Source organism: Dendroctonus ponderosae, unplaced genomic scaffold, assembly GCF_020466585.1.
Source record: "Dendroctonus ponderosae isolate FM_Combo_2020 unplaced genomic scaffold, Dpon_F_20191213v2 Dpon_F_20191213_5, whole genome shotgun sequence".
Classification (NCBI taxonomy): Eukaryota; Metazoa; Arthropoda; class Insecta; order Coleoptera; family Curculionidae; genus Dendroctonus; species Dendroctonus ponderosae.
The window spans coordinates 5,803,181-5,828,887 of record NW_026018715.1 but is presented as its reverse complement, the minus strand read 5'-3'; the positions used below and the strand labels follow the sequence as shown (position 1 = coordinate 5,828,887).

The following is a 25,707-nucleotide window of genomic DNA, read 5'->3' as shown; positions in this document are numbered from 1 at the left end:
ACACAGTAAACTGGTAAAATTAAATGAAAAAGCCAGTGGATTTGGTCATGTTTATACATTGAAAACTTGAAAATTTTCGAAAGCGGTTGAGTTTTTCTAAAAGTTAGAAAACTGACTTTTTTATTTAAAAACGATGTAGTTTCAGGAAAAGTTTCCGGGCATACCTCAAAATTACCTTACAAAAATTCGACCCGACAAAATTTTTGAACGTCTTCGGTTTCTCTTGTAACCATTTTTTCTAAATGGGTTGTTCCCAGCTATACAGGGTCAGTGAATCGAAGACTAAAAAAAAAAACGTTCATGTAAAAGTGTTTTGGTTGTCCTCACCACACACATATCAAAAGCATTTGTTTCTGTTACTTTGAACTATACAGGGTAGCTCAAAATAATGTTATGATAGTCAAGTTTATTTTTTTAAATAAAACAGCCTACTTTTTAAACCAAATTCGGGTTCTACATTGAATTCGAAGCTTTTTTTGTATAACATACTATGTGAATAACTTGGTTTTGGACATAACGGCATTTGAACGTGGGAACCCAACAAAAGTAAACTTTATCATTATTGTACATACTTTCCTGACTGTGTTTCAATTCCAAATCAAAATCAATTCCTGAGCTTCAGTCATTTATTGTCTATTTATCAATTAAAATACGTTTCGGTGTTTTCCACCATCATCAGTTTCTCTAAAATAACAGATAGTAAAAAAAAATTTTCATTAATTTAAACGAACTGTGATTGTTTTTTATCATTATTATTTAAAATAAAATAAACGATATAATTTGAGAAGGGAACAAAACGGAAAATGTTTCAATTGGCCAATGTTCATGTTTTGTTTTAATATTCCTTTTAAATTATATTCTTTATTAATAAAATTATTAATTAAAAAAAATAATCATGAATTTTACTTTTGCTGCGTTCCCATGTTTTAAACGCCGCTATGTCCAAAACCATTGAATTCAGTCACATGGTATGTTATACAAAATTTCTTAGAATTGAATATAAAACCTGATTCTGGATTAAACATTCTGGAAAAACCATTCCATTTTAAAAAATAAACTTTACAGTCATAATTTCATTTTGAGCGACCCTGTATGCTTTAAAGTAACAGAAACAAATACTTTGGCAACAATCACAACACTTTTATATAAACGGTTTTTTTTCAGTTGCATTTTCTGTACGATCTACGAAGGGGGTCTCGCTTCGCTGACTCACCCTGTACTAAGTATGCGAGATCAAACATGTATGGAGATATTCACTTTTTCATCTGTTGTCATTAATCAATTAAATAATAAATTATTGTCAAGTGGCGCACTTTTATTTTTTATATGCCCTTGAAGGTTTGGAAATTACAATTGGACCACCCTGTATATTCTAATTTAGATCCTTTTACTATTCCAAAAAATATATCTAGTATAGTACGTATATCTCTCCACTCTAGGCATACTTTAATATGATACCTCCTTAAAGTTGTTTTTGCGTGAATTGTAGGTGTATTCATTAATTTAATTGTATAGTATTTATTAAAAAATGTATTATTTTACTTGGAAATCAATTGCCACGCTCCATCATTACAACTCAAAGTATCCTAACAGTTTGCAAATTAAAAAAAATATTTTTAGTTTCGTGTTTTTTCTATAGGTATGCAGTTTCTAATTAAATTTATCTTCACTTAAAAAATAACTTTTAAATAACTTAAGTTTTTAGAGCGTTTTATTGTTTATTACAAAACTGTTATCGCATTGTCTCGCCTGTGTGCCATTAGTTGCAAAATAGTGAGCATTTAATAATAATAATGAGAATACTCTATAAAATAAGTAATACAAACGTCTAAATTAAAATTTGCTCATAATTTGTGAAGGTACGATATTCACGTTATTTTATTCAATTCAATTCAAGGCAAAATTTGAATTTTAAACTAGCAACGTTGAAATTTTTTTAAAGCTGCACTGACAAGCTATCGTCTCAGTGACGAGTTTCCAAAATTCTCATTTTTTCTGCAGGATTTTTGGGGTAGTATTGCACTAACTTCAGACCGTTGGAAGTTTTTTTCAGTAATAATTAAACATTTATCCAATCTTTAAGACGGGTTGCAGGTTGCTAGAAAAGCGCTGTCTCGTCTTTATATTGAGCTTTTGAAATTGTGTAAAGTAATCTATATATAGAAATTTTTGAGACGTATCTTATTTCAATTCTAAGGATCAAGCGGCTACAAGCGGTGTCTTCTTGTATAGCGCAATATTAGACTATAATATGTTCTAAACACCCTGTATAACGCCAGTTTTCAAATAATTGTCCTATTGATTTGATGAATAATGCAAACTTTGCACTACATTTTTCGATGTTAATCGCTTCTTGAGCTGGATGCGGATTGGTTAGTCTGGCCACGTGGCTGACCTTTAATCCCATCCAGTTTATCAAGATACAAAAAAAAGCTGAAAATGAGACAAATTCTGATACGTTGAAGAGTTTCAGATTGAACTTTCAATATTGTCCTGTTTGAGTTTATTTTCAGTGCCTATATCTATGTATTCGTTTTAGAGTGTTTTGTGGCGACAAATGCCGGTAATTAAATAGTTTAACAACTCACCCGATCATGTTGCATTGGGAGTCAGGCTGGTAGCAGGTTGCAGGGACACCGGAAAATGCAAATCAACTAGTAGAAAACACTAAAGTTGCGTGCACGAAATAAAAGGAAATAGTCATAAATTATTTGAAAAATCGACGTGTTTGTACAACAAGTGGTTTAATGATATAACCAGACGTCAAACAACAACAGATAATAATAGTGACTAAATGGGATTAACTTCATTGGCACAACACAGGACACACTCAGTAACTTATGTACAAATAGAAAAATACGATTTAAATAACGTTACAACATAATTATTGGTCCGATTACAAGTAAAACATTACATTTGGTCCACTGGAAGAAAAATCGACTGTCAGAAAATCCTGCTGAGCGGAGTTGCCAATATTGTCCTGCCATACCAGACAGGACAGCTGAGGCAAACTGAGTCTAGTAGCTATACTCAAAAAGGAACAATTTTCAAGAAATAAGGCAAATAAACAATTTTGTTGACTTCCTGCTTTTAAGTAAATTATGGCAACATTATTTGCAACTGGTTAGAATCAAACGAATTTCCCAGTTTTAAACGGAAATTAATTTGTCGTTAGTACTTTGAAAGAAAACATTGTTACTTAATATTAATTAAAAACTGTAGTTGCCAGAATCCCCGGAGGTAGACTTTGGAACGCATTGATTCACAAAACTTACCGCTGAACTTACAGCTTAGTGCTTAAAACTGCAGGAAAATTTAGAAATAAATTATACAGTTTACAGCTTTAAAGATAATATAATAAAAAAAATTCCATCTTTATTTATTACAACAAAATCCCAACCACTCTGTATATATTTCCTTATTCTACATTCAAAATTGCCTCTTAATAGTTGAAAAAACATCGTTAAAGTGAACTTTTATTATCCAGGCTATAAAAATTGTATAAACGCATAAAAGCATGGAAGAAATTTAGATATTTATAAAATATCAGTTAATATTCTATTCTTTAAGTTAAGTCTATGGAAACATCCAGCGAATATTTTAAATTGGCATTTGCTACTTTTTCTTATGGAGAAGTGGTTGTAAAACAATTCAACTTTAATTTCACGATAAAAAATAACAGAACAAAATTGAATAATTTTGTTCTTGGCAACATTGGCGTTCAGGGTGCGGGATGTTAAGCTGAGGCCGGTAACACAGACCGCTACTAGTCGGAATTATCCAGAGATAGTTCGCTGTTCTCTTCCACGCATCGATCAAACCCAACGTTCCATATTGATTATCCTGTACAGAAAAATCAGGAACAGCAATTTTTCAGTTTTAAAATGAAATTCTCGAAAATTTTGCCTTCAAACGAATGAAGCGTATTTACGGATCTATCAAAGGCTTGTGATTATACAGGGTGTTCCACCGGGAACCGCCGCGATCGATATCTGGCAAACTATAATTAGCAGAAATTTGAAAATTGAACATTGTGTCGAAGTCATTGGGGGCACACGATCTAAAATATTTTCAAGACAACAAACAAGTCATGTTTTATGTGGGCAAGTAGAGTACACCACTGAGGTCTTGTCCTTAAGACGGTATTGTTGGCATGCTTTTCAAAATATTGACGGTACTCACCTTGTCTTGGTAAAACCAGACAAGTCCGAACACTACATGAAAATAGAAGTAATATGGGTGTTGTTTAAATAAGACAGGACTACTAGTTTAGATACTTTAATAGAAATTGAAAATATAGGAAACTCGATAGATACCTAACACGGCAATGATTAATATTACTTAATAGTTCACTTCTATAACTTCATACCCCAATATACAAAGACAAGTTTCATCAGACTTGCTCATGAAATACCACAATTTTAATCACCAATTTATTATCAAATAAACAGAAACCCTTATTTGTCGCGACTAAAAATATAAGGATTAGGAGAACTATTAGGACTGACTGATCTCTATGACTAACTTATTACTTTGGTTATATTATTATTACAGTTAACGAACGGCTGATATATGTATATTCTCGTTATCGGATTTATACTGTTTCGTAATCGCTTCTGATTTGTTTGGCTAAGTAGCAGGACAGAATAATTCCCAAGAGCTGAAATAGAAGTTTGTATTACAAAAAATAAATACCAACGAAAAAACATGTTAACTACTTCTGCGAGTTAATAATCAAATTTTGTAACAAAAAAACACAATTACTACATCAAATGTTACCTGTATAACAGCCAGAGTTAAGGCTGCAATCTCGATACTGGAAGTATTGTCTCTGATATAGTCACCAAACACTTGCAAACAACCATTGGCGTGTACATCTGTAGAATTGGCGTTGCATGTGAAAGGGTTCACTGTTCCTGGTGCAATATTGCAGCAACTTAAGGGCAAGTTTGAATCCACAATTCGGTTTGGGATACTGACATTCTTCCAGTCACCGGACGAGTCAACTCCACAGCACTTCAACTAAACAAAAAATAACTTATGGGTAAAAACATGTTCATATATTGCCAAATCAGGTTTATATCGATTCAGCTTGCCTGCTGTTGAATTGCATCCCAAGTAGCGGTGATTTCTTTCGTAGTATTTTGACCATATTCCGTCATGGATTTTTTAAGGGCCTGTTCTAAAATGTTTTCCGTCTTGTGTCTTAGAACAACTGCTCCGATTCCAACAAGAGCTTCCAATATAAAGATGACGATCAGTAATGTGGAGAACTAAAAATAATTTTCATAAAAACCTACGATACACTTCTGAACATGGCAGTTTGTGCCGAATTAAAATGGAAAAAAGGAATCATTATTATTACACATTATACGAGTCAGAAGAGTTGGCCCAAATACTTATACAGTATGTTAGAACAAATATTGTATAAATTCTTATATAAGTATCTTTGATTTATACGTTTTTTACACTGAGATACTTACAGTTGTCGTCAGGCAAGCATTCTCTTTGGCAGCTCCACAGCATCCAAAGAAAGATATGAAGAATATTATAACGCCAACCACAATAAAAACATCGGATATGTAAAAGTACTTGTCGTTCAGCAAGTCATCGAATTCGTTAAAATACGCTTTGGTACTAATTCCAACCGATATAACAATTACACCAGTGAGCTGAAAAAAATGATATTATGAAAAAAATGTGTACTATTTATTCAATAAAACTATCTGTTTTTTGTGTGTATACATGTATAATTCAAGGGGCTGAAAATACAATGTTGAATGGAAAATAACGCCTAATTTTCCAGCTCCTAAAATTATATACACACACACACACACAGATAGTTTCAATTAAAAATATATAATATAACTATTGTTTGCTGCCGAACTATAAAATTAAACAAATGCAAATTATAGTAAATATAGGTACATCTATTGCAACAATGTTTAAGCTCTAGAATGTTCTGTTTGTTAGTAGACATTTCTGTTTAAATTTTATGTAGGTAAATATGTCATCAGAAGCGATTTCATCACATCAGCAGTTTTTAATACTAGGGAAATGCTTCGATCTATTGATGTATTGAATTATAATAAATTTCCAAACACCATTAAAAAGTATGATCGTTTTAACGTTTTGAAGAAATGGGTGCCCGAAGAGTTTTGTCCTGAGCATTTTGTTATAATTTTTATCGAGATATCGTACAACTTGTACTTCAGCTGGTCATCAAAATAAATTACTTAGCCTTTCTATTATCTACTACCTGTGATACAAACAACCGTGTTTCTCTGATATGTCCTTAGATAAGAGATTTGTGCGACTCAGCTGAAAACCTGACAAATTAGGTACTTGATCATTAAAAATAAAAATAAAGTCCAAGTTTCCAACGCCGTACGCTAGAAAACAAGTTACATTATTTTCTCTATTCGAAATGTCCCACAATATTATTGTTGATAGATCACAGGCTGATGTTGTTGAGGCTATTTTTATATTTAATTAAGCAGCAAATCGACTGCGCAACCTTGAAAACATAAATAAGTCCAACGAATCTGCTGAAAATAATGTAGTTTCAAAAAGTTGCCAAAATTGTCCCTAGGATTTAACTGTGCAGTTGAATAGAACAAAGAACTTACCACGAAAAAAAAGTTGAAAATGATAAGCAAAAAGCGTGAATAGTTCCTCATGATGCTCTGGAAATCAACCATTTTTGGATTCCTAGAACAGCACACAATCAACCAATTATCACTAACAAAACGAATGACTAAATTTACTTGGATTTAATGATTTTAATCAAATATTGAATGATTATGAATACTCACATATCTCTGGGTGGATTAGTGAAACGTCAAAAAGTAATGACAGTTACCAGGTGTTGACCTAATAAGAAACTCGCTATCGATACATGCACGGTTTTATTAGTATATATACAGTGTGTTTCAGAATAAGTTAAGTAGAACAGGAAAAACATGTGTCGGATGAACACTGGAAATCCCTTTCACCCTGGAAAACGCCGTTTAGCATTGCGTCAATGACGCGAAATCTGGCTTTTAATTCTTTTTGCCTTTCCTTTTTAATTGTGCCTTGATCTTTATTATCTCTTATAGCTACAAAGCTACTAACGAGCTTTACAAGATGATTCGTTTACTAACATCTTTTCTCAGTGTTTTTTTTTTGTAGGAAATGCGGATTTCCGACCATTTTTCAATCAAGTTTTGAATTTTTCAAAAGCAAAAAGCCACGCAATATTAGTTCGATTTTCAAAAACCTCTTATCGCGCCGAACTTGCACGATCAAGGATCAATGCTTTATAACATTGCGCAACAGGTTGCGAAATTTCCAGTAAAGTAGCAAATCTTTGTCGACAAAATTTCCATTTTCATAAAGATTCCCGTAAGGACAAAAATCAATGCTGTTCTTTGGTTCTTCTTTATTTTCTATAAAGGCAGGGAATTTCAATGAGTGAAGGTGTGGAAAACGCACCTTGGGGCTAAACCAACCAACCAATAAAAATCACCAAAAATAAAGCAAATAAAAGCCGTTAAAATTCGCACTTTTACCCAAACAATTGTCGAATCAATCAAATAATAATTTTGTTATATAATTAACAAGTAACAATCCATAAAGTTCCAATAAAAAGAATCGATTAAAACAATTTTTCTTCGTTTACTTTGCTAAATGCGCTCTAGACTCATCCATAAGGTATCAGAGATACACAAATAATGATCTTTACATATTTTATTTATATATATATATATATGTAATAATCGCCACTTTTATTTTATAGTAACAAAATAGCTAATTAAATAAACGATGAGTCGAACTTACCAATATTGGATTGTTTTCAACGTCCCCAAGATTCGTATAAAAACGAGCTTTTTTAATTCGCGGTTTATCTTTTTATAGTTTTTAAAATTCCGATAATATCTAATTAACGGAAAACTGTTCGCAAGAGGCTCGTTCGTACAGTCCTAATGATTGTTCTGTTATTTTAAACGTAGTTCAACATATACGCTCTTAAAATGGTTTTTCACTTTTTAAATGTTAATAATTTATAATAAAACCCAATTAACGAAATAGATCCCAAATGGGAGCCCCATTTGGGCCCCATTTACTGTCAAATATGACACTGACAAGCGGGAAGTTTCGCACCTGTTCTGGAGATTTCTAGAACTATCTGGAATACCTGGAGAAAAGGATATAAGCGACGACGAGAACCAGACGGGAGAGAGTGAAGTGACAGCCGCGCCTGAGTGCAGAAGAAGTTAAACCCGCGAGTCGGAAATCCGTGTTTTAAAAAGTGGAATAAAAGTTGGAAGCAGAAGAAAGAGTTTAATACTCGGCCATTCACGGTACAATACTTTCCACCTGCGTTCTAAACTTCTAACAATATAGTATTCATTTGTTTTTCATATATTATTAATTCACTAGTTTGCTATCTCCTTTTATTTGGAGAATTTATTGATGCAAAAGAACATAACTTGGATAACAATGGATTTTTCAATCTCATTTATAGACGAAATTTTCAGTGTCGTGCTTCCCTCCCTTAATTTTTATGTCAAAAAATTTAATGCAAACCGTTAATCCGCATGCATCACGAAACGAATAAATTGTCATCAAATATTTTTGTCGTCATGTATTAATAAAACAAAACATTTTTTCCAATCAATTTTATTACAGAATTTAAGTGAAATAATATATTGATATTTTGTCGTTACTGCAAAACTATCCCATACAAATATAATTATAATAAGCCTATCAATATAATGAAAACAATTTTTTTAAATTAATTATATCAGTGTTCTTTAGTTTCAGTTGTGCACACATTTATTTTCGTTTTTTTTGCCAATAAATCTGCTTTTATCGATTCCAATTCTTGAATTCTCTGTTTTGTGGCATTCAGTCGTTCAACCAAACCTTCACACATCGGCAGGGACACTTTGGACACTATATGACTAAGTGCAAGTGTTTTAACTGCATCATTATGCAATCTGGTAATGGGATCACTGCTCTTATCATCTTTGACATCATGACTTTCGATCTCCTCTTGTATAAGTATTTTTGAAAGATTTGCAATACCTACATTTAAAATGACTATAGTTTTGCATAAAATAATACATAATAACTATGAAAGCAATTTAAATAATCGACGACTATGACATATGAGTGCAGTGCAAAAAAGTTTTAAAAGTTTGCATAAAAATTTCACATTGCTCAGAATTAATGATTTTATCATATTTATGATCCGTTAGTTGCATCAGCTTTGTTTTCCATTAAATATATCCTGCCGTTTTTAACAAAACATGTTTTGCTTAAATAACGCAAAATATTACCAGACGGAACGGGGCTTATTTAGTTATGATGTTCAAGAAAAGTCGAAATTTAAGTAAGTTTAAACAAAAATTAAATATGTAAAAAAACACTGTAGTAAAAAAATATTTTGGTTGAATTTGTGGAACAGGTTTATGAAAACTTAATGCGTGTGCTCTGACAATTGCTTCTATAATTTTACATCAAAAAAACTAATGGGGTTTTAGGTGTAAAATGTTTAGAAATGTTAAAAGTGGTTTGATTCGAAAAAAAGTTGAAGATATCGCTTAAATCCAATGGCTGATCCTCTGTGCAAAACATACAATTTTTGATCATTTTACTATTGCAAAACACAATTTGCGCATATAATCTATTAATGCAATAAACCGGTTCTTGAACTAGGGTTCACAATGAGCCCATTCTTGCATTGTGTGCGATTCTTTTATTTACAATTTTTTGGTATCTCAAAATATCTCGATAGGTTGCTAAATATACTACTAATTTTAGGTACGTTTTCATGATTCAACCAACATATCGATATATTTCCCAACAGTCAACACACGCAAACGAAGAACACTAGCAAAACCTACACCAGCCTTTGAAATTGTGAATTGAATACATTGCATAAAACAGCCGAAAAAAAATGATAGAAGAAATGTGTCCCAGATAAATAATCGTGCCGAATTTCCAAAAAGGTTACATTCAGAGTGTTTTTAAAGTGCCTAAGACCCTATTACAAGGTGTTCCTCAAACAGATAGTCAGATTTTGGGAGCAAGCAACCGCTTGAAACATTTTAGGGTAAAATTAAAATAATTTCGCAAATGTCTGCTCTATGTGGAAGATAAAGAATTTCAACTTTTTTGTTCGACGTAGTGTCTTGGACATTTTCAATCTATAACCTAGATTGTGAAGAGTTTTTTTTATTACAACCCAGTGTGTAAATTAAGATTCATTCAACTAATCCTTAGGATTGTCTGATTGTATGAGTCCCAAACTTGTTACGAGCAAATAGTCTTTATATTGTATGTTATATAATTTTTTAATTACTCTTGCCTGGTCTAGGTAAAACTAGTAAAATATTGCAATGCCAATTGGGTTCCGCAATATTTCGATATTTACATTAAACCTTTAAAGCATTTCAGATATAAAGCCCATGTCCTATGCATCCGTTTACACGATGATACGAAAGTGTTTCTATTGATTGGAGGATCATCTATGAGTTCGCACGACGACGGCCAAATTTACAAATCTCCAACCAATGGAAACACTTTCGTATCAGCGTATCATCGTATAAACCGATGCATGGGACATGAGCTTTATACTAAGCGTTTTCGAAAAATAATGTATTAGGACAATGAAATAATAATATGTATTAAGATTATAATAATGTATTAAACCACCGATTTACTAACCATCCTATGGATAGGCTAAAATTGCGATCATAAAAATAATATGAGTTCCAAAAATTCAATATACGGATGTGAAGCGCCACGTAAGACGCAAATCAACGAAAAAACTTTTTATTACACTGCTGCCACTATTTGTGGTTTTTAGTAAAATTTTATTTATAGTTTTTACTCCTCATTATTCCCATCCCCATATTGCGTGCAGTATTGCAGTTTTTGTCCCTAATTTGACAACAGAAAATTGAACAGAAATGCTAGTCTGAATGTCGGTTACTAATTACGATTAAGACCGTAAACATTTAAAAAAACAAATTTACTTATACTGGATGTGCGAATTTGACTTAATAGTTGGAACAAATGTTATTAGACTTTAAACGAGGATTTTTGATATGTACCTTGTATATTGTAAAGCTGAAAAGCGGTATTTTCAATAAACAGAGGCACTTCTCTTCTTTCCAATTTACCATCACTTTGTGTCTGTGCTTGGAAACAAGTGAGTTGAACTTGATTAGTCCGAATTCGCGGATCACCTTGATATACTGAAAAAATAACTCCGACAAAAAGTGAATCCATCATCTGATAGGTGGCCTGCGTTCCAATATCTAAGAGAAAACTGAGTTACATGAAATGAAACAAACATGTGAGTCTTATTTTCTTACCTACATGACTAGGCCAAACAGTAATGTGAGGGTGCGAATGATACCACCCTACAACCCTCATTGGGCGCTTTAAAGAATACTGCAACTGTTCAGCATATACGGATGCTTCACAAAGCTGCTCCGGAGAAATTTCTACTCGATCTGGTTGTTTATCACTTCTGTGGAGGATTTTGCATGCGGATATAACTGACATACATTTCTTTTCATCAGTCTAACACAGATAATGCATATTTACTTAAATTATCTTAAAAACTATCTTTAAACAATCATTGGTACTTGGATATTAAAATAAATGTTGTCTAATACAGTAGCATTCTTTTGAATGGATATCAATATTAGGAATCGAATTACGAAAATACCTTCTCAAGATAATCTCAGTTTAGTAGAGCGGCTTTGTAAAGTCACAAAATAGGCACTTGCAAAGAAAAATCAGAAATACTCTGGGAGATAAAAATATACTCTCAAAAATACATTTATGTGAAATTATGCTTTAGACATACAACCGTTTTACAACCTCTCCAATTACAGTGAGAGAGTAAAAAACATATTTTTTGAGTCTTTTAACTACATATTTACTAAGCTGAACCTTTTTCTTCGAAGACTTTCTCCCTGGGTAAAAAATGTCTTTTGTAGGCTCGAAAAACTCTGCGCAAAAAGGAATTTGGCTTTTAAAATCGATTTATAACGTATGTGCCTCAAAGCACCTCAAGGGTGGGGATGAAAAAAATGTATTTATCTTTCTAAGAAGATGATAAAAATTCCGATGTCCTTCCTATTCCGATGTCCTTTTGCCGATACTTATTCAAAAACTGATGGCACCATTCGATTCAGCAGCTCAAAATACATAAGAGCATATGTAAATGAGATAAAATTACCGATTTTTTATTGACTTCCAGGTTGCAAATAATTATCTTTTTCTCATCATTTTTTAAAGTTTTTTGAAGGTGTTTGCTTGTAACTTTTTCATCGCTACGTAGACAACAAATAAACGCATCGCTGGATTCAGCAGCTCAAAAGATACAAAAAAATTTATAATTTAAGTTATTATAGTAATGCATTTACGGGTTCCCTTGAGCCTGGATTTTAGTGATATTTTTGGGAATCGTATTTCTGTATGCACCATTCATTAGCCGTATTCTGATTGTGTATCGGTAATCTATTTGTGTAATTTTAAAATAACTTTCTGGGAAAACGCTTAGTGCTTCCGTTTTGTTCATTTATTCGAATTTAAATTGTTTATTATGTATTGTGCTCAGAGACGGAAAATTGATTTTTTGGGAAAGTTCTTTTCTGCATTAGATGATAATTTTGCAAAATGCAATTTATGCAAAGCAAAATTATCTTACAAAACATGTAAGTACGTCGACGAACGGCACATGGAACATCCAACAATATCAATAAATTCTGAAAATTTTCGCGAAGAAAAGAGAAGTAAAATTTTTGTACCTATTTTCACTAAAAGTTTTTTCCAGATCAAAAATTAAAATCAAATATAGCAGGTCCACAAAGAATTAAGGATACACTATTTGTTCTGTGTAAAACAATAGGTTTTTGTTCCTATTTTAATTTTTTTCCAGAATGTTTTTAGAACTTTTAGAGTACATGGGTTTACAAAACGTGTAGCCAGATGGTAGTTGCAGAGGATGTTATTTTTTAGTGTTCTTAAAATCATTTTTATTTCAAGTATAAAATATTATTTGTCGTATACCTAAATATGGTTATTTATTTTTATTTTTTTAAATTGTGTCTGCTAGTGACGCACAATTATTGCCCATCACCTTATGACGCTGCTATGTCACGAAAACGGCATATTAACAGATTAAATTCACAGTTTAAAAAAATCACATTCACAGTTATAACAGTGATTTTAAAATCACGTTTTAGTTCATCTCTAGCTGATAGTAAATTGGCACCGATTTTTCCATATAAAGGTCCAATTCTTCTTTGCGTCGAGTTTTTAGAGTCTATAGAAGCGATTTTCACCCGGAGAGGAAGTCGCCGAAGCAAAAAATAAGGTCCGCTCCAGTGATAAACAGTGATCCCTATGAGACACATTTTCGAATAAAATTTCACATACAGGATGATTTAGATTTAAAGAATTCTGATTTTTGCGTATCGCAAGCTCATCCAGGTCAGCTGAAGCTGATATTTTACGATTAAGCAAATAATAGTTTATATATAGTTATAATATACATAAGGATACCATTAAAACAAAGCTTAGGTTCTAATTTAAATGCAAATTTATGGAGTTATTATCTTAATTCTAAAGCCAGTTACTTTGAAAGAACAAAGGCAAGTCAGTTCTGAGCTTAAACTGTATTATAGGCCATTGTTCATTAAAAAAATTAATACATACCTGGCCAATAAGCAATCCCATGATTTCCTGTTTTTCTGTTGTTAGTGCATGCTGAATGCATACCGCATACACATCAGAGGCCAGAACAACTCTCTTTAAATACTTTTCAGTCTCCATTGCTGTAAACTGTCGTAGATAGAGAAATTATTCAAATATCCTCAATGTTTACTTGGACCATCAAAAACAAAGCTAATTTATAGGTTAGACACGGATCATATGTTAGAACCACATAATACACGACTAGCTGTAGAACTGATAATCATAGAACAAGGCTGATAATTCAAGTATTTGTAGTTTGTGAGAATTTCTTGAAATGTAGCAGCCCTCTAAATGTTGAAACCTTTTCTTGTAGATTTTTAAAAATTACGAAACCACTCAAATAAATCTTTATCAGGAAATAATAATTTGCTATGATTTCTATCTCTGTCGGTCTAGTTACTATTTTTAACGGTTTCCGATAGACACTCTTAATAATAATAAACTAGTTGTTGTTAGCTCCTTAAAAAGGAGCGTTTTTTGCATTTTTCCTTCTAATTTTTTAAAAGTCCTAACTTTTAACAGGCTTTCATGATTTTTGATAAATCAATCAATCAGATATTTTAACCGTTTTTAAAATAAAAGCACTTGAAAATATTATGATATACCGGGTGTTTTTTAATAAGTGTCCAATATGGCAAAGGGCGATTTGTCAGCAATTTTTAAGATAAAAAGTCCATAACGTTGAGGACCCACGTATGGGTCCTCAACGCCTTGCTTACCGAGCTATAGTTTAAATTTCGTTTGTTCGAAGTTATTTTTGAAATATTATCGAAATTTGAACGAATTTGCATTCGAGGTTTAACATAAACTTAAAATAATTTTTTTTTGCTCTTACATGTAAAGGACCTACACCTATATGTCTTTTTCTTTTTTGCACGTTTTCGTGCATGCATTGTATCACATTTTTAAGCAAGAAAATTAGATCCTTTATCATTTTAATGTATAAAAGAAATTCCCCTCAAAAATCACTAGAACAACGGTCTTCGACACATTTTAAAATTACATATATCAAAAATTATTTAGAAAAATTAAAAATTATAGTTAATACTTCACCACCCTTGAAGACAACTTTTTATGTTCAAAATACTTGAGGAATTGCCCTGTTTACAACTGGATTTTAATCTAAGACACTCATTAAAAACTGTACTCTATATTCTCTATATTGTAAACCTTATATTAAGACATCTGAGAAGAAAGATATTTTTTATATTACATCTACATGGTGTTCTTGTTTAAATAGAACACAATTATTGTGCGATTCAGTGTTGAATTGAACTGGGAATTGTGTAGGATTAGGATAAAATAAAGAACAAAATTTCCGGTTAAACAACCGATGCTTCCAGTTTCCAGTGGAATAGTGATTCAAACAAATAATTTTTTTCCATTAACACAATTTTTCGTTTTGTTAAAATTGTTTTAAGATTGTACGCGACTATAAAAATAAAATAGTATCTTTTGGGGTAAAATTTTGAGCAAATAAAACTAATTAAATCATTGAAACCTGATGTATTCAAAACACTAATTAAACACTTTATTTGATATCAAAATGCGTTGCGTTAATTTGAATAAGGCGACACAATTAATTGATGTAAACACGTGAAGTGTTAAAGAAACGTTTTCAAAAATTAATGCTGTAAATCAAAAATAATATTTTTTACGTACAAGAAAAACATTATATCCAATTTTTCAGTAAATAAAAAAACATTGATTAATCTTCAGAAGTTTATTTGGGCATTATTTCTACCAATTATTAAAATTAAATAAATAGGAGCCCTTCTTCTTCTTAGTAACAGGTTCTTCAATTTCTGCACCTTTGACAGCACTGAAAAATGTAAATTGTAAAACGTAATCAACAGGAATAAAATGTTTGATATCGTATAGAAATAAATCCGAAATATAAACTTCGTAAAATATAAAAAAATAATAAATCAATCGTAAAAAAGAGAATGTGTTGTACAAATTACATGCATGCATGCATTACTGTTGCATAATATTCCATTTTATTTAGAGGAAACGCAATTTTATGCTTGCATTGCCAGTTTATAGGTTTATCTGGCATCTCATGGAACGCTATATGAAGTTAATTAGAAAGAACAGTTTATATACGCTGGGGTGCTTAATATATTGATGACCAAAATAGAGGTGTTATTAATACTAACGTGGTTGTTAATGCAAAAATCCATCGTTTCACAAACAAAACGACGAGTTTTGCTTGGTATTAATGAAGAATTAAAAAAACGTGTCATTATATCAGCGGAGCAAAACTTTTTTCTAATATATCCCTAAATGTAATCATATACGACCCTGATATACGGTTAACTATAAAAAATTGTTAATTAACGGGGCTTTCAGCTTATTCCAAAATTTTTCCAGATATATGAAAATGGCTTTGAAATATTTGATAAATAAGGAAGAAAGCTTATACAAACATTCCGAACTTCGACCAAGAAACGTTTAATTTAAAGGCACTAATTTATATCCACATTCCTTAATATTATCCAGACTAGAGCTCGGAATCAAACTCGAATAATTCGAGTATTCGAATATCCGAATATTCAAAAAGCGAATAATTATGTATAGTCATAACTCGAATATCTGAATATTCGAATACTCGAATAATCGAATACACCAACATTATCAAACTCACAAGGTGCAAATATCTTTATATGCACTTTGTATACTTGTGAAAGTATAAAATAAATGATTCATATTCTACAAGCATTTAAACAAATACCCATATATTTACAAGCAAATGAAAATAATCATATTTACTCTCCTGCAAATGAATATAAAATTACGTCTCTGTGTTCTGGTGATTCGCGTCATCAACTTTTGCGCGGTGTTACAATTAATGTGCCGACAAATGCACTTTTTTTATCCGATGAACGATGGACGGAAAACGAACACTCGAATATTCGAATACTCGAGTATTCAAATACTCGAATATTCGAATACTCGAGTATTCAAATACTCGAATATTCGAATACTCGAGTATTCAAATACTCGAATATTCGTTAAATATTCGAGTATTCCAATAATTTTACTATTCGAATAAACCACTAAACGAATATTCGAATTTCAGATTTTTAAAAATTCCGAGCTCTAATCCAGACTATCATGCAAAGGTTAATTTTTCGCGCATAAATATGAATTATTATTTTTAACGTTAAAAACAATTCATATTAATCTCCAACACGTTTAGACTGAGGAAATATTTGGAAATTACTTTACTCGGTGTTCGTTACATCATTTAACGTCAGTTTTATTTATTTATAAATTCAATTTAGAACCGTCATTTTAGTACTGTAAATAATTGATTTAGTATATTTTAAAATACCAACGTTTTGCTACCATTTTTAATTCTTAATATCGACAATTCAATTAAATTCCTGCACCATTAAAATAATATAATAAAATAATAATAATGAACTCGATTAATAATTTGTTAAGATCTAGTTACCTTTTCAGTACATCTGGTTTAATATATTTGCCAACACCACTCTTAAATGCAACAAGTGGCGTATTTTTAGCAACTTTCTTTTTTTCCTCAACAGCTTTCAATTTCTGCTGATTAATTTCATCCTCTCTTTCTTTTGTTAACTAAAAAGTGATGCACAATTAACTTTACATTTCGTAAATAGAGTTTTTCGCTTCTTACGATTTCATCAGCTTCATCATATGGATTGGCGAAAATCTGAGTGTTAATAATAACGATATCTTCAATGGGTCTGTCTTTATTGTCCACTTCGATGCGTTCCATTTCATTTAACGTTTCTGTGCCTCCCACAACTCGACCAAAAATCGTATGTTTGTTATTCAGGTGCTTACAAGATCTATATGTGATAAAACTGGAAAAATATAATCAGATATAATTATAAAGCTGGATGTTGGATTGAGTTATTTACAATTGAGATCCGTTGGTGTGTTTCCCAGAATTGGCCATTGAAAGTACCCCACGTCCAGTATGAGAAAGGTTCGGTTTAAATTCATCTTCAAATTTTCCTCCCCAAATAGACTTTCCTCCATTTCCAGTATTGGTTGGATCGCCCCCTTGAATCTAATTGGAGCATAAAACATCAGTGATAAATGACTGAAATTATCAATTTTCCGGTTGGTGAATCCGGAAAAACGTTCGGGTATAATACAAACATAAGTTAATAATAAAGAACTGGTAGAAAGAACCAATATTGCATTTTTTTTAATAATAGAAAATAATAAACAAATATAATAAATATTAAATTGAATTGAACATGGAAATACAATATAAACTTGCATATACAGAGTGTTTATTAATTTTTAAGGCATAATTTTACGAACTATTCCAACACAAAACACAGATTTCAGAACAAAAATGCTTTGATTTATCCATGGTTAATTTGAACTGCAGTTTTGCGCAGGATAATTTTATTTATACAAGGTGGCCCAAATCATTATCAACAACCATAATCAACTTATTCTCGTTCAATAAAAACACCGATTTTGGACTTTTTAATTCTGTATCCGATTGTAAGTGTGCTCAACATGTATTCACATATTTACGATTGATCTCAGAGCAATTTCTATGGAAATTTCTACTGAAAAAATCGATTTTATAATCCGTAAATTATAAATATATCAAAAGCCTTATTTCAATCTGTATTCCAGCAACCGAACCCCGAAACCGATATTTTCCAAATATATTGAAATCCACGAGTCTTCACTGAATATGCAACAACTTATTACAAGCTCAACCCAGCTGGAGGTAGTTATTTTAAATTAGTCTTGTAGATTAAGAAAGGATAAATAATTTTTGAAAATAAAATGTTATAAAAAAACATTTACATAATTGAAATTAGAGAAAATAATAATACAAAGCAGCTTTTCAGAAATCATCAATGCACAACATATTCAAAGAATGGTTAGGAAAGAAAATGTGTACTGCATGCCTCATCCATAAGAAATTAAAGAACTACTAAGAACCAAAAATGTTACACAAGAAGAAACATAAAATACGCTTCAAAATAGTCTTAATCAGAATTGTGATTTAACATACCAAGGGGAAAGCTGAACGGTATAATTAATTGAAAACTTTAAACTTGATCATTTTAAAATAAAATGTAAAAAAGGAAGATTTAACAGAAACTTACCATAAAATTCCTGATTGATCTATGAAATTTCGTCCCATTGTAATACCCATTCTCACAATGCTTCAGAAAATTTTCACAGGTCTTTGGAACTTGATCGCAATATAATTCTAAGTTGAGCATTCCCAAGTTAGTTACCAGCCGAACATAACCTGAGGAATAGAAGCATTTACTGTAGAAAGCATATTTAATGATTATTTGTTCGTTTCCTTTTTCACCTTTCTTTTTAACTCTCTCATATCGAAGTTCATCCTCATGTCGTATTGCTGCTTCATGAACTAAATTACGATTCATCGAAGTGGAAGTAAAACTGGCTGCAACCGCCCCAGTCGAATAATGCGCTGCATTAAATTTATCAGCTTTTTCCGTTGTTTCTGTCTTATTTAGCTGAATAGTTGGCGACTTATAATCCCTGTCCAACTCTGCTAACGTATCTTTTGTCTCTGGATTTATGGTTTTCAATCGAGCTTGTGGGTTTGATTTGTCAGCTATCTCTTCTAAAATTCCCAATAAAGTAATAAGTTAGTTTCTTTTATTAGCTAGTTGTTAGAAAAAAATAGAAATTTCGAATTTCTAGAACTTTTCCTTCCTCCATTAAAATTGAACGATTGAACAAAAAAATATATTAAAAATTAAATGTTATTGATATTAATTGCTATCTAATTATTTTACTAAAAAGTTAGTATTGGTTAAAGAATTTTGAAAAATGTTGCTTTTACACAGTTTGATACTTATCCATGTCGTAAAAATAAAATTAAAAAATACTTCCTTTAGCGCTAGATTTACTGTTTTTTCAATTTTGCTTAAGCTCGCATTTAAATATTTTTTATACCATAAAACATGTTTTGTTAAAGGTTTTTAAACCCAAAAAATGTTATTAGTGTTGTGAAGTGAAGAAAATGAAGACAGAGAAAGTCTGCTGCCTCTTGGGCGTCGCTTGCAAAGTTTTCTCCGCATGTTTAAAACATGACTTAGTAGTAACAGCTGGGGCTCGCCTCCTAGATCTCATGATCTAAACGCGCTTGATTTTTACTTCTGGGGCCATTTAAAAATTACGGTATATTCAACAGAAGTGAATACAATCGAAGAACGGAACATAATATTTAATATTTCTAACCAAATAAGAACTTTAGTGCAAACTTTACGGTCTGTAAATTTAAATTTCATTAAAATACTGCGATTATGCCAAGAATGTCAAAGTGACCAATTTTAACAGCTTCTAAGTTAACATTAGAATGGTTGTTTAAATTTAATTTTGTTTTTGTTACCATGTTATTATTTAAGTGCAATTGATTTAAACTTAATATCTGTAATCTGAACCAAAATACACAATTTAGAAAAATAATTTAGGTTGTTAGTAATCAACTAATAATGCGTACCAAAATTGTTATATGAAAACGTAATTAGATTTAAAAAAATTAACTTAATTACTTACACATTTTGAGAACGGCAAAGAAAACGTAAAATGGCCCTATATCTTTTGAAGTTAGGAATATTTTTCCTCTAGTTTGTCCCTCTAGTTTTGCAAAAAAGAAAAGGCATCGATATGCTCTTATAAAATGGCTCATAGGACTCTAAGATATTTTTGACCATTTCTTATTTTTAGAATTTAATTTTTTCTTTGAATATTAGGATCTCTTATGGAACTTAGTGGGACAACGACACAATTCATAGCGGGGCACTAATGTGATATTTTGAATCGTTGCTGCGAAAGAACTTCTTGAATTTCGATTTGCTTGAAACTATACGGAATATCTGATTAACCGTAATTAAGAAATTCCAAATTCTGTATCAAAAGTCGCTAATTATTAGTTTGATATTCAGAACAGTTACTCAGTAATACTAAAAATGTTTAATAATTCATCAAATTTGAGTTGTGTATCTGGATGTTGGGAACTTGGAATGTCAAGAACAGCTAAGAGAAAAAGATATCTTGAGGCGGTCCGTCAAAAGCGGTCTTGTGACTCTGTAGATATTTCCCACCTTTTCAGAGTTGTTTATATCTTATAACAATTTCTTATAAAACATAATTGGTAAAAGACTAAAAGAGTTCTTCAAGCGCTCTATACGGATTTGCTGAAAAACTATAATACAGAGTAAATAGTTCTCGAAACGTTTCATCAAAAACCTTCTAATGATTATTCCGATATTTTTTTGCGGTTTTCGAGAGATAAGTGCAAATCTCGATACGCTCTATTAAAATGGGYCATCAGATGTTTCTATTGTTTGCGAGATAAAAACTTTTTTAGGTTTCCAGGTCTAAATACTTAAATTTTCTTCGATCTATTTAGAAATTATAAATTTCTGATAAAACCGAACTAAAAAAATATATCCCTCGACAAGGTCTAACAAAATAGTTCCAAGAAGTTTCGTAGATATAAATAGACTATTTTAAAGTTCGAGGACGTTCTAAAATGATTCTTTTTTTGCTTTTGTATCTTTAAAAGATAGAAACTCTTGATTAAAACTACTTGGTGAAAGTTGATTTTCGAGAAGGTCTATCGAAAACGACATTTAAAGTTTTACGATGTTTCCAACCCGTTCGGAAATAAGTAAGTATGAGGTTTTGAAACTTTTAGTCGATAGGAGAGTTGCGAACCCTAAGCTGATCTTGAAACTGTTTTCAAAGTTATAAGTCGGTAGGTAAGTCAGTTCTTAGATGGTTAGAAAATCCTATGGATGCGATATTTACAAATGTTTCCCACTCGATCGAACCAACAGAAACTGTTCATACTTGAGAGGCCTATTTGAGCAGTTCAGCGACTAATTTAGCATACTTTTTCCTTGCATTCGTTCCTCCTAAATAACCAAGTCGGTAGGTTTGGTTTGATTTTAATACGATGCTTCGTTTGCAATATCTGTACGTCTCCAATATAGCAAATGTAAGAAAAATCTTACAGCGTTTTAAAATGCAAATTTAACATATTGATAATTATTTAAACTGGGAAGAAATATGAAAACCTAAATATATTTTTTAGAAAGCAATTAGCACAATAGAATATGACTTGAATTTGTTCCTCGAATGTGAAAAAAAATAAAAGGGATTATCAACAGCAACCTATACTATCTAAATTAATCGTCGTTAGAAGTATTTTTGTGCACATTTGAATGTTTTGGACCACTTTGCGCGAAAAAACCATGTTTGAACAAACTGTAACATCCTAAGAAAGCACTTCACTTATTTATACTGGATTAAGTTAAGATATTTTTCAATCTAAACAACCATCTAAGTAAGCACTTACCTTCGGTTTCAACTCGCAAATTCTTTTTGACATGATGAAATTGTGATATATTGAACTTCTCCAACTTATTGGGCTCCTGCAACACAATAATATCCTTCCTCTCGAATGGTGTATCTGTAATTAAATCCTTCCAGTTTTTATTCTTTATATTCAATTGTTCAATCGCTTCCATCAAGTACACATTTCCAGTAGTGGCAATTGCAGCAACATGCGAACTGTTAGTGATAGGCTTAAATAATACGGGGCACTCAAAGTCACCCTCTTCATTCTTCTTGATGTTTAATTGGAACAATGAGTGAAAATCCAAAGGTTTTCCAGTCACAGGGTTGATTTTGTACTTTTTCAAAAATGGGATGAGGGCATCCAAGTCGAATATATTGCCGTCCAAGTCGCTAAAGGGCACCTCAAAGGGCTGCAACGATAAGCAACAATGATCAAAGGGTAGTCGCTTAAAGTTTGCTTCTTCTTTGGACTGGGTGCCCCGTTTTTTTCCACCGTATAAAGTCGTCCATTCGGTGTAGGTCAGGTACATTTTGTCCTTCTGATGTTGTCGTTTTCCCATTTTGGATGTGCTGTTTGTAAAATAAAAAAGACGAAAACAACACACTATTCAAAGCAAAACATTAACCAAAACAGTTTTCACGAATTTCTAGGTTAGGCAGTTTGTGTCATTATCAAACTAATGCTGCCAATACACATTTTTTCAAATTTTCTTTACGTATTGTCTTGTTTTTCCTAAAGTCGATTTGGAAATTGTTAATTAGTAGATTTGCTAATTCGTTTAGCCACTTTTTTTGACGTTTACACGGAATTCTGCTCTAAAATGTTAACGCTTTAGTAGCGCATCTCTGGGAAATTGGGCTATTGGTAGCACTGATCAACCTTTTACATTTTCACTTTTCAGTTCAGAAGTACGCCATGATCAGCCGAATCTTTGTAAATTTTGAATAGGAGTGTAATTTATTTTTGAGTGACTCCGTTGATTGGGTAAGGCCATTCAAAGCATTCATTTATCTGCTCTGTGCTTGGTTCATTCTATAGCTAGTATTAGTGATTAGTTTAATGGGATTTCAATGGGAAATACTGAAAACATTCTTCATCATTGGTGATCTACTTTTACCACTATTTTCACATAGAGGCGACTTAAGGATGTTACAACCAAAGTCTAAAGATACGAAGTGTTTTTTAAGTAATACCCTCATCAATATAAACTAGATATTTGGTAAATTTAAAGGAAATAAAAGAGGTAAATCAAAATGGCCGACAGTGACAAGAATCAATTTTGAGATTGAGAAAGGTTCACTTAAGGGCTTTTCGTCAGGTGACCCCTGCTTTGCAACAGACGTTAGATTCGAATATTTCTTCCATTAAAGTTAGTTACTACTGCTTTCTACAGTCAATGTTTCCATCAGCTTTGAAAGTAATTAATATTAAGTGTTTGACCTTAAGACAGAATCATCCTTATTTACTCAATAAAACTGAGCCTGTTTGATGTATTGAATTGCAATTTGTATACTATTCAGCGCCACAGTCAAAGTATTTTAGCCAAATTTAACTGTTTTGGTGTTCGTTCATTGAGCCTTTCGGGTTTAACTAAACAATCCGGGTCTTACGCTTCTGCATTTTATATGTTCGACAATTTCTTGCAATTTGCCAGGCAAAGCTCGTATAGCGCAACAAATGAAAGGCCATCCAAGTGCTGTCGACTCTGTTTTCCCATGTTTTTCAGCAGAAGCTTGCTTTGGATAAATCTTGGATTAAAGTTACTGCTTACTTATAGTCAACGTTTTCAACAGTTTTCATATCAAAGTAATTACTATTAAGTAACTGCGTGACATTAAGAAATAATCCAAGGTAGAATCATCCTTATTTGCTCAATAAAACCGAGCCTGTTTGATGGATTTACTTGCAAATTGCATACTATTCAATTCTATAGTCAAAGCTAAACTTAAAAACGGCTGTTTTTATTTGTGATCATTAAGCCTTTCTGGATTTACCAACAAATCCATCTTTTAGTCGTCTACATTTCATATATTCAATATTTTCTTCAAACTGTTAGGTGAAACTCATTCAAAGGTTTTCTAACAGTCATCAACTACATTTTGCCTTTTTTGTGGTAGTGAGAAAAACACTTGAACGAAATTTTCCAAACTTGAAGTAAGCCGATCTATGTATAAGTTATTTGTTTAAATTTTGAAATATTGCTTTTCATTGAATGTTTTAATGCATGTACTTGTAAATGTATAAAGAGTATTTATATCAGTAGTTTTATACTTTTAACCGCCTTTGACAAATTTATAGACCTTCAAGTAAGTTTTCTGTTCAAATTTTGAAATATTTTATGGAATGTGGAGTCGTTCTCCTTGTTTATGATTTAGGAATTTAGAAAGAATATTTAATTCAAAATTTATGTAGCGAATTTATACTAATAAGCACCTTTTATAAATCTAAAGTTTTTCAAGTGAAAATTATATGTTCTCTGCTCAAATTTTGAATTGCGAGTGTGACGCACCTGTTTTTTATTTCAATTTTGAATGCTCCATTAAATTTTAAGTATGGTTCAGGTAACCTGTGCTATATGTACTTAATTAAACTTAAGAGTTACCGATAAATTTACAAATGGACCTATCAATGAATAGCAACGATTTCTATCAAATTTCTTATTTTCTTCTCTTCTTATTCTAGTCTTATTTATTACAAGAAACAGAACAACAATCAAATTAAATGTTGAAAATGTGTGCCATTTATGGCTTGTTAATGTTCAAGGTAATCAATAAACCCTTCTTGCATGTTGTTATTTTGGTAAATACTTTTTTTATCCCATAAATTTCTCGACTACTGTTGAATTTAGATATAGGATATGGTACCTGAACCATATAATCGATCTTCATAAAAATGACAAAGTCTTAATCTGCTGATGAATGTGTCTTTCAAGTGAGGCTATAACCAATCTGCTAAATTTGCATTATTAGCTCGTGCAGTGAAACATTCTGAATATAAATCCATCAATGGGGTAAGAACTCAACGTATCGATGACACTGAGTAGTAGTTGCATAAAATTTTTATTAAGCAGTGTGAAGAACTATTAAGCAAATGTCCCCCTATAGATTTAGTCGCATTATAGGCAACAAGATGAACGACCCCAGTAATATTTCTACACTTAGTTATTATTATTAATGAAACAAATGGATTCCAAGATGTAATAATCGAATGGTCAGTATCTTTTTGTGGTTGAACAAATGCATTAATTAGTCATGTTCAGATGTAAGACTTTTCAATTTCTTGTTTAAATCTGTTTTCTTGAGTTTGCTCTTCGGATTGAAAACATTTGTTCAAGCTCTCATAAGTTTCAAAAAATGTATCTCCTCTACTGATAGATTTCATACGACCAAGATATACTGACAAGGCTAATCCTCTCAATAAGTACACAATTTATATATCCAATATGCCTTCAGTAATCCAATGTGAACCTTACTTACGTTCATGACTCCACTTATTAGATCTACTGGTATGCGGAAGTCCTTAAGATGTCCATTAATCAATGTGTAAATTTTACGATTTTCGCCAAGATTTATCCA

At 31.7% G+C, this 25,707-nt stretch overlaps 4 protein-coding genes across 7 annotated transcripts in view; 1 reads left to right on the top strand and 3 right to left on the bottom strand.

The window, feature by feature from the left end:
• Positions 1-4,262: 4,262 nt before the first annotated feature.
• On the bottom strand, positions 4,263-6,879 carry LOC109546592 (CD63 antigen). 3 transcript variants are annotated; one of them, XM_019917594.2, is made up of 6 exons: positions 6,816-6,879; positions 6,630-6,711; positions 5,484-5,672; positions 5,097-5,273; positions 4,780-5,022; positions 4,263-4,660 (listed from the first exon to the last, which is right to left on the bottom strand). In XM_019917594.2, coding segments are annotated over exons 1-6 (759 nt in total). In that variant the 5' UTR covers positions 6,818-6,879; the 3' UTR covers positions 4,263-4,594. The 3 variants fall into 3 exon arrangements, with proteins under 3 accessions (XP_019773153.1, XP_019773156.1, XP_019773154.1); XM_019917597.2 differs by having other exon boundaries at positions 6,768-6,845; XM_019917595.2 differs by lacking the exon at positions 6,816-6,879 and having other exon boundaries at positions 6,630-6,810.
• A 1,761-nt stretch (positions 6,880-8,640) lies between these two features.
• Positions 8,641-14,175, bottom strand: LOC109546593 (lys-63-specific deubiquitinase BRCC36). Its single transcript, XM_019917598.2, has 4 exons — positions 13,726-14,175; positions 11,370-11,580; positions 11,106-11,312; positions 8,641-9,072 (listed from the first exon to the last, which is right to left on the bottom strand). The coding sequence occupies exons 1-4, from the start codon at positions 13,840-13,842 to the stop codon at positions 8,789-8,791; spliced, it is 819 nt and encodes a 272-aa protein (XP_019773157.1). The 5' UTR covers positions 13,843-14,175; the 3' UTR covers positions 8,641-8,788.
• Positions 14,176-15,472: 1,297 nt separating this feature from the next.
• On the bottom strand, positions 15,473-22,816 carry LOC109546581 (RING-type E3 ubiquitin-protein ligase PPIL2). Its single transcript, XM_019917577.2, has 7 exons — positions 22,130-22,816; positions 19,106-19,384; positions 18,891-19,039; positions 17,670-17,821; positions 17,423-17,612; positions 17,225-17,364; positions 15,473-15,586 (listed from the first exon to the last, which is right to left on the bottom strand). The coding sequence occupies exons 1-7, from the start codon at positions 22,689-22,691 to the stop codon at positions 15,505-15,507; spliced, it is 1,554 nt and encodes a 517-aa protein (XP_019773136.2). The 5' UTR covers positions 22,692-22,816; the 3' UTR covers positions 15,473-15,504.
• A 194-nt stretch (positions 22,817-23,010) lies between these two features.
• The window catches only part of LOC109546584 (ubiquitin-conjugating enzyme E2-24 kDa), a 6,642-nt gene continuing 3,945 nt past the window's right edge, over positions 23,011-25,707 (top strand). Inside the window, exon 1 of one of the 2 annotated variants that reach the window (XM_019917580.2) lies at positions 23,011-23,116. The gene's annotated coding sequence lies outside the window, so the exon portion shown is untranslated. The remainder of the gene's footprint in view (positions 23,117-25,707) is intronic. The other variant, XM_019917579.2, reaches the window with a different exon arrangement.

Bases quoted from the DNA above. Each gene is read 5' to 3' on its own strand.
- LOC109546581 (XM_019917577.2), bottom strand. From the start codon at position 22,691: ATGGGAAAACGACAACATCAGAAGGACAAAATGTACCTGACCTACACC. The intron at 17,822-18,890 runs GTAAGTTTCTGT...TGCTCCAATTAG, and splicing joins GATCAATCAGGAATTTTATG to ATTCAAGGGGGCGATCCAAC. The intron at 17,365-17,422 runs GTAAGAAGCGAA...ATCACTTTTTAG, and splicing joins ATGATGAAGCTGATGAAATC to TTAACAAAAGAAAGAGAGGA.
- LOC109546593 (XM_019917598.2), bottom strand. From the start codon at position 13,842: ATGGAGACTGAAAAGTATTTAAAGAGAGTTGTTCTGGCCTCTGATGTG. The intron at 11,581-13,725 runs GTATGTATTAAT...TATCTGTGTTAG, and splicing joins TGGGATTGCTTATTGGCCAG to ACTGATGAAAAGAAATGTAT. The intron at 9,073-11,105 runs GTACATATCAAA...TTTTAAATGTAG, and splicing joins TCAGCTTTACAATATACAAG to GTATTGCAAATCTTTCAAAA.
- LOC109546592 (XM_019917594.2), bottom strand. The intron at 5,673-6,629 runs GTAAGTTCTTTG...CATTTTTTTCAG, and splicing joins TTTTCAACTTTTTTTTCGTG to CTCACTGGTGTAATTGTTAT. The intron at 4,661-4,779 runs GTAACATTTGAT...CTTCTATTTCAG, and splicing joins TAACTCTGGCTGTTATACAG to CTCTTGGGAATTATTCTGTC.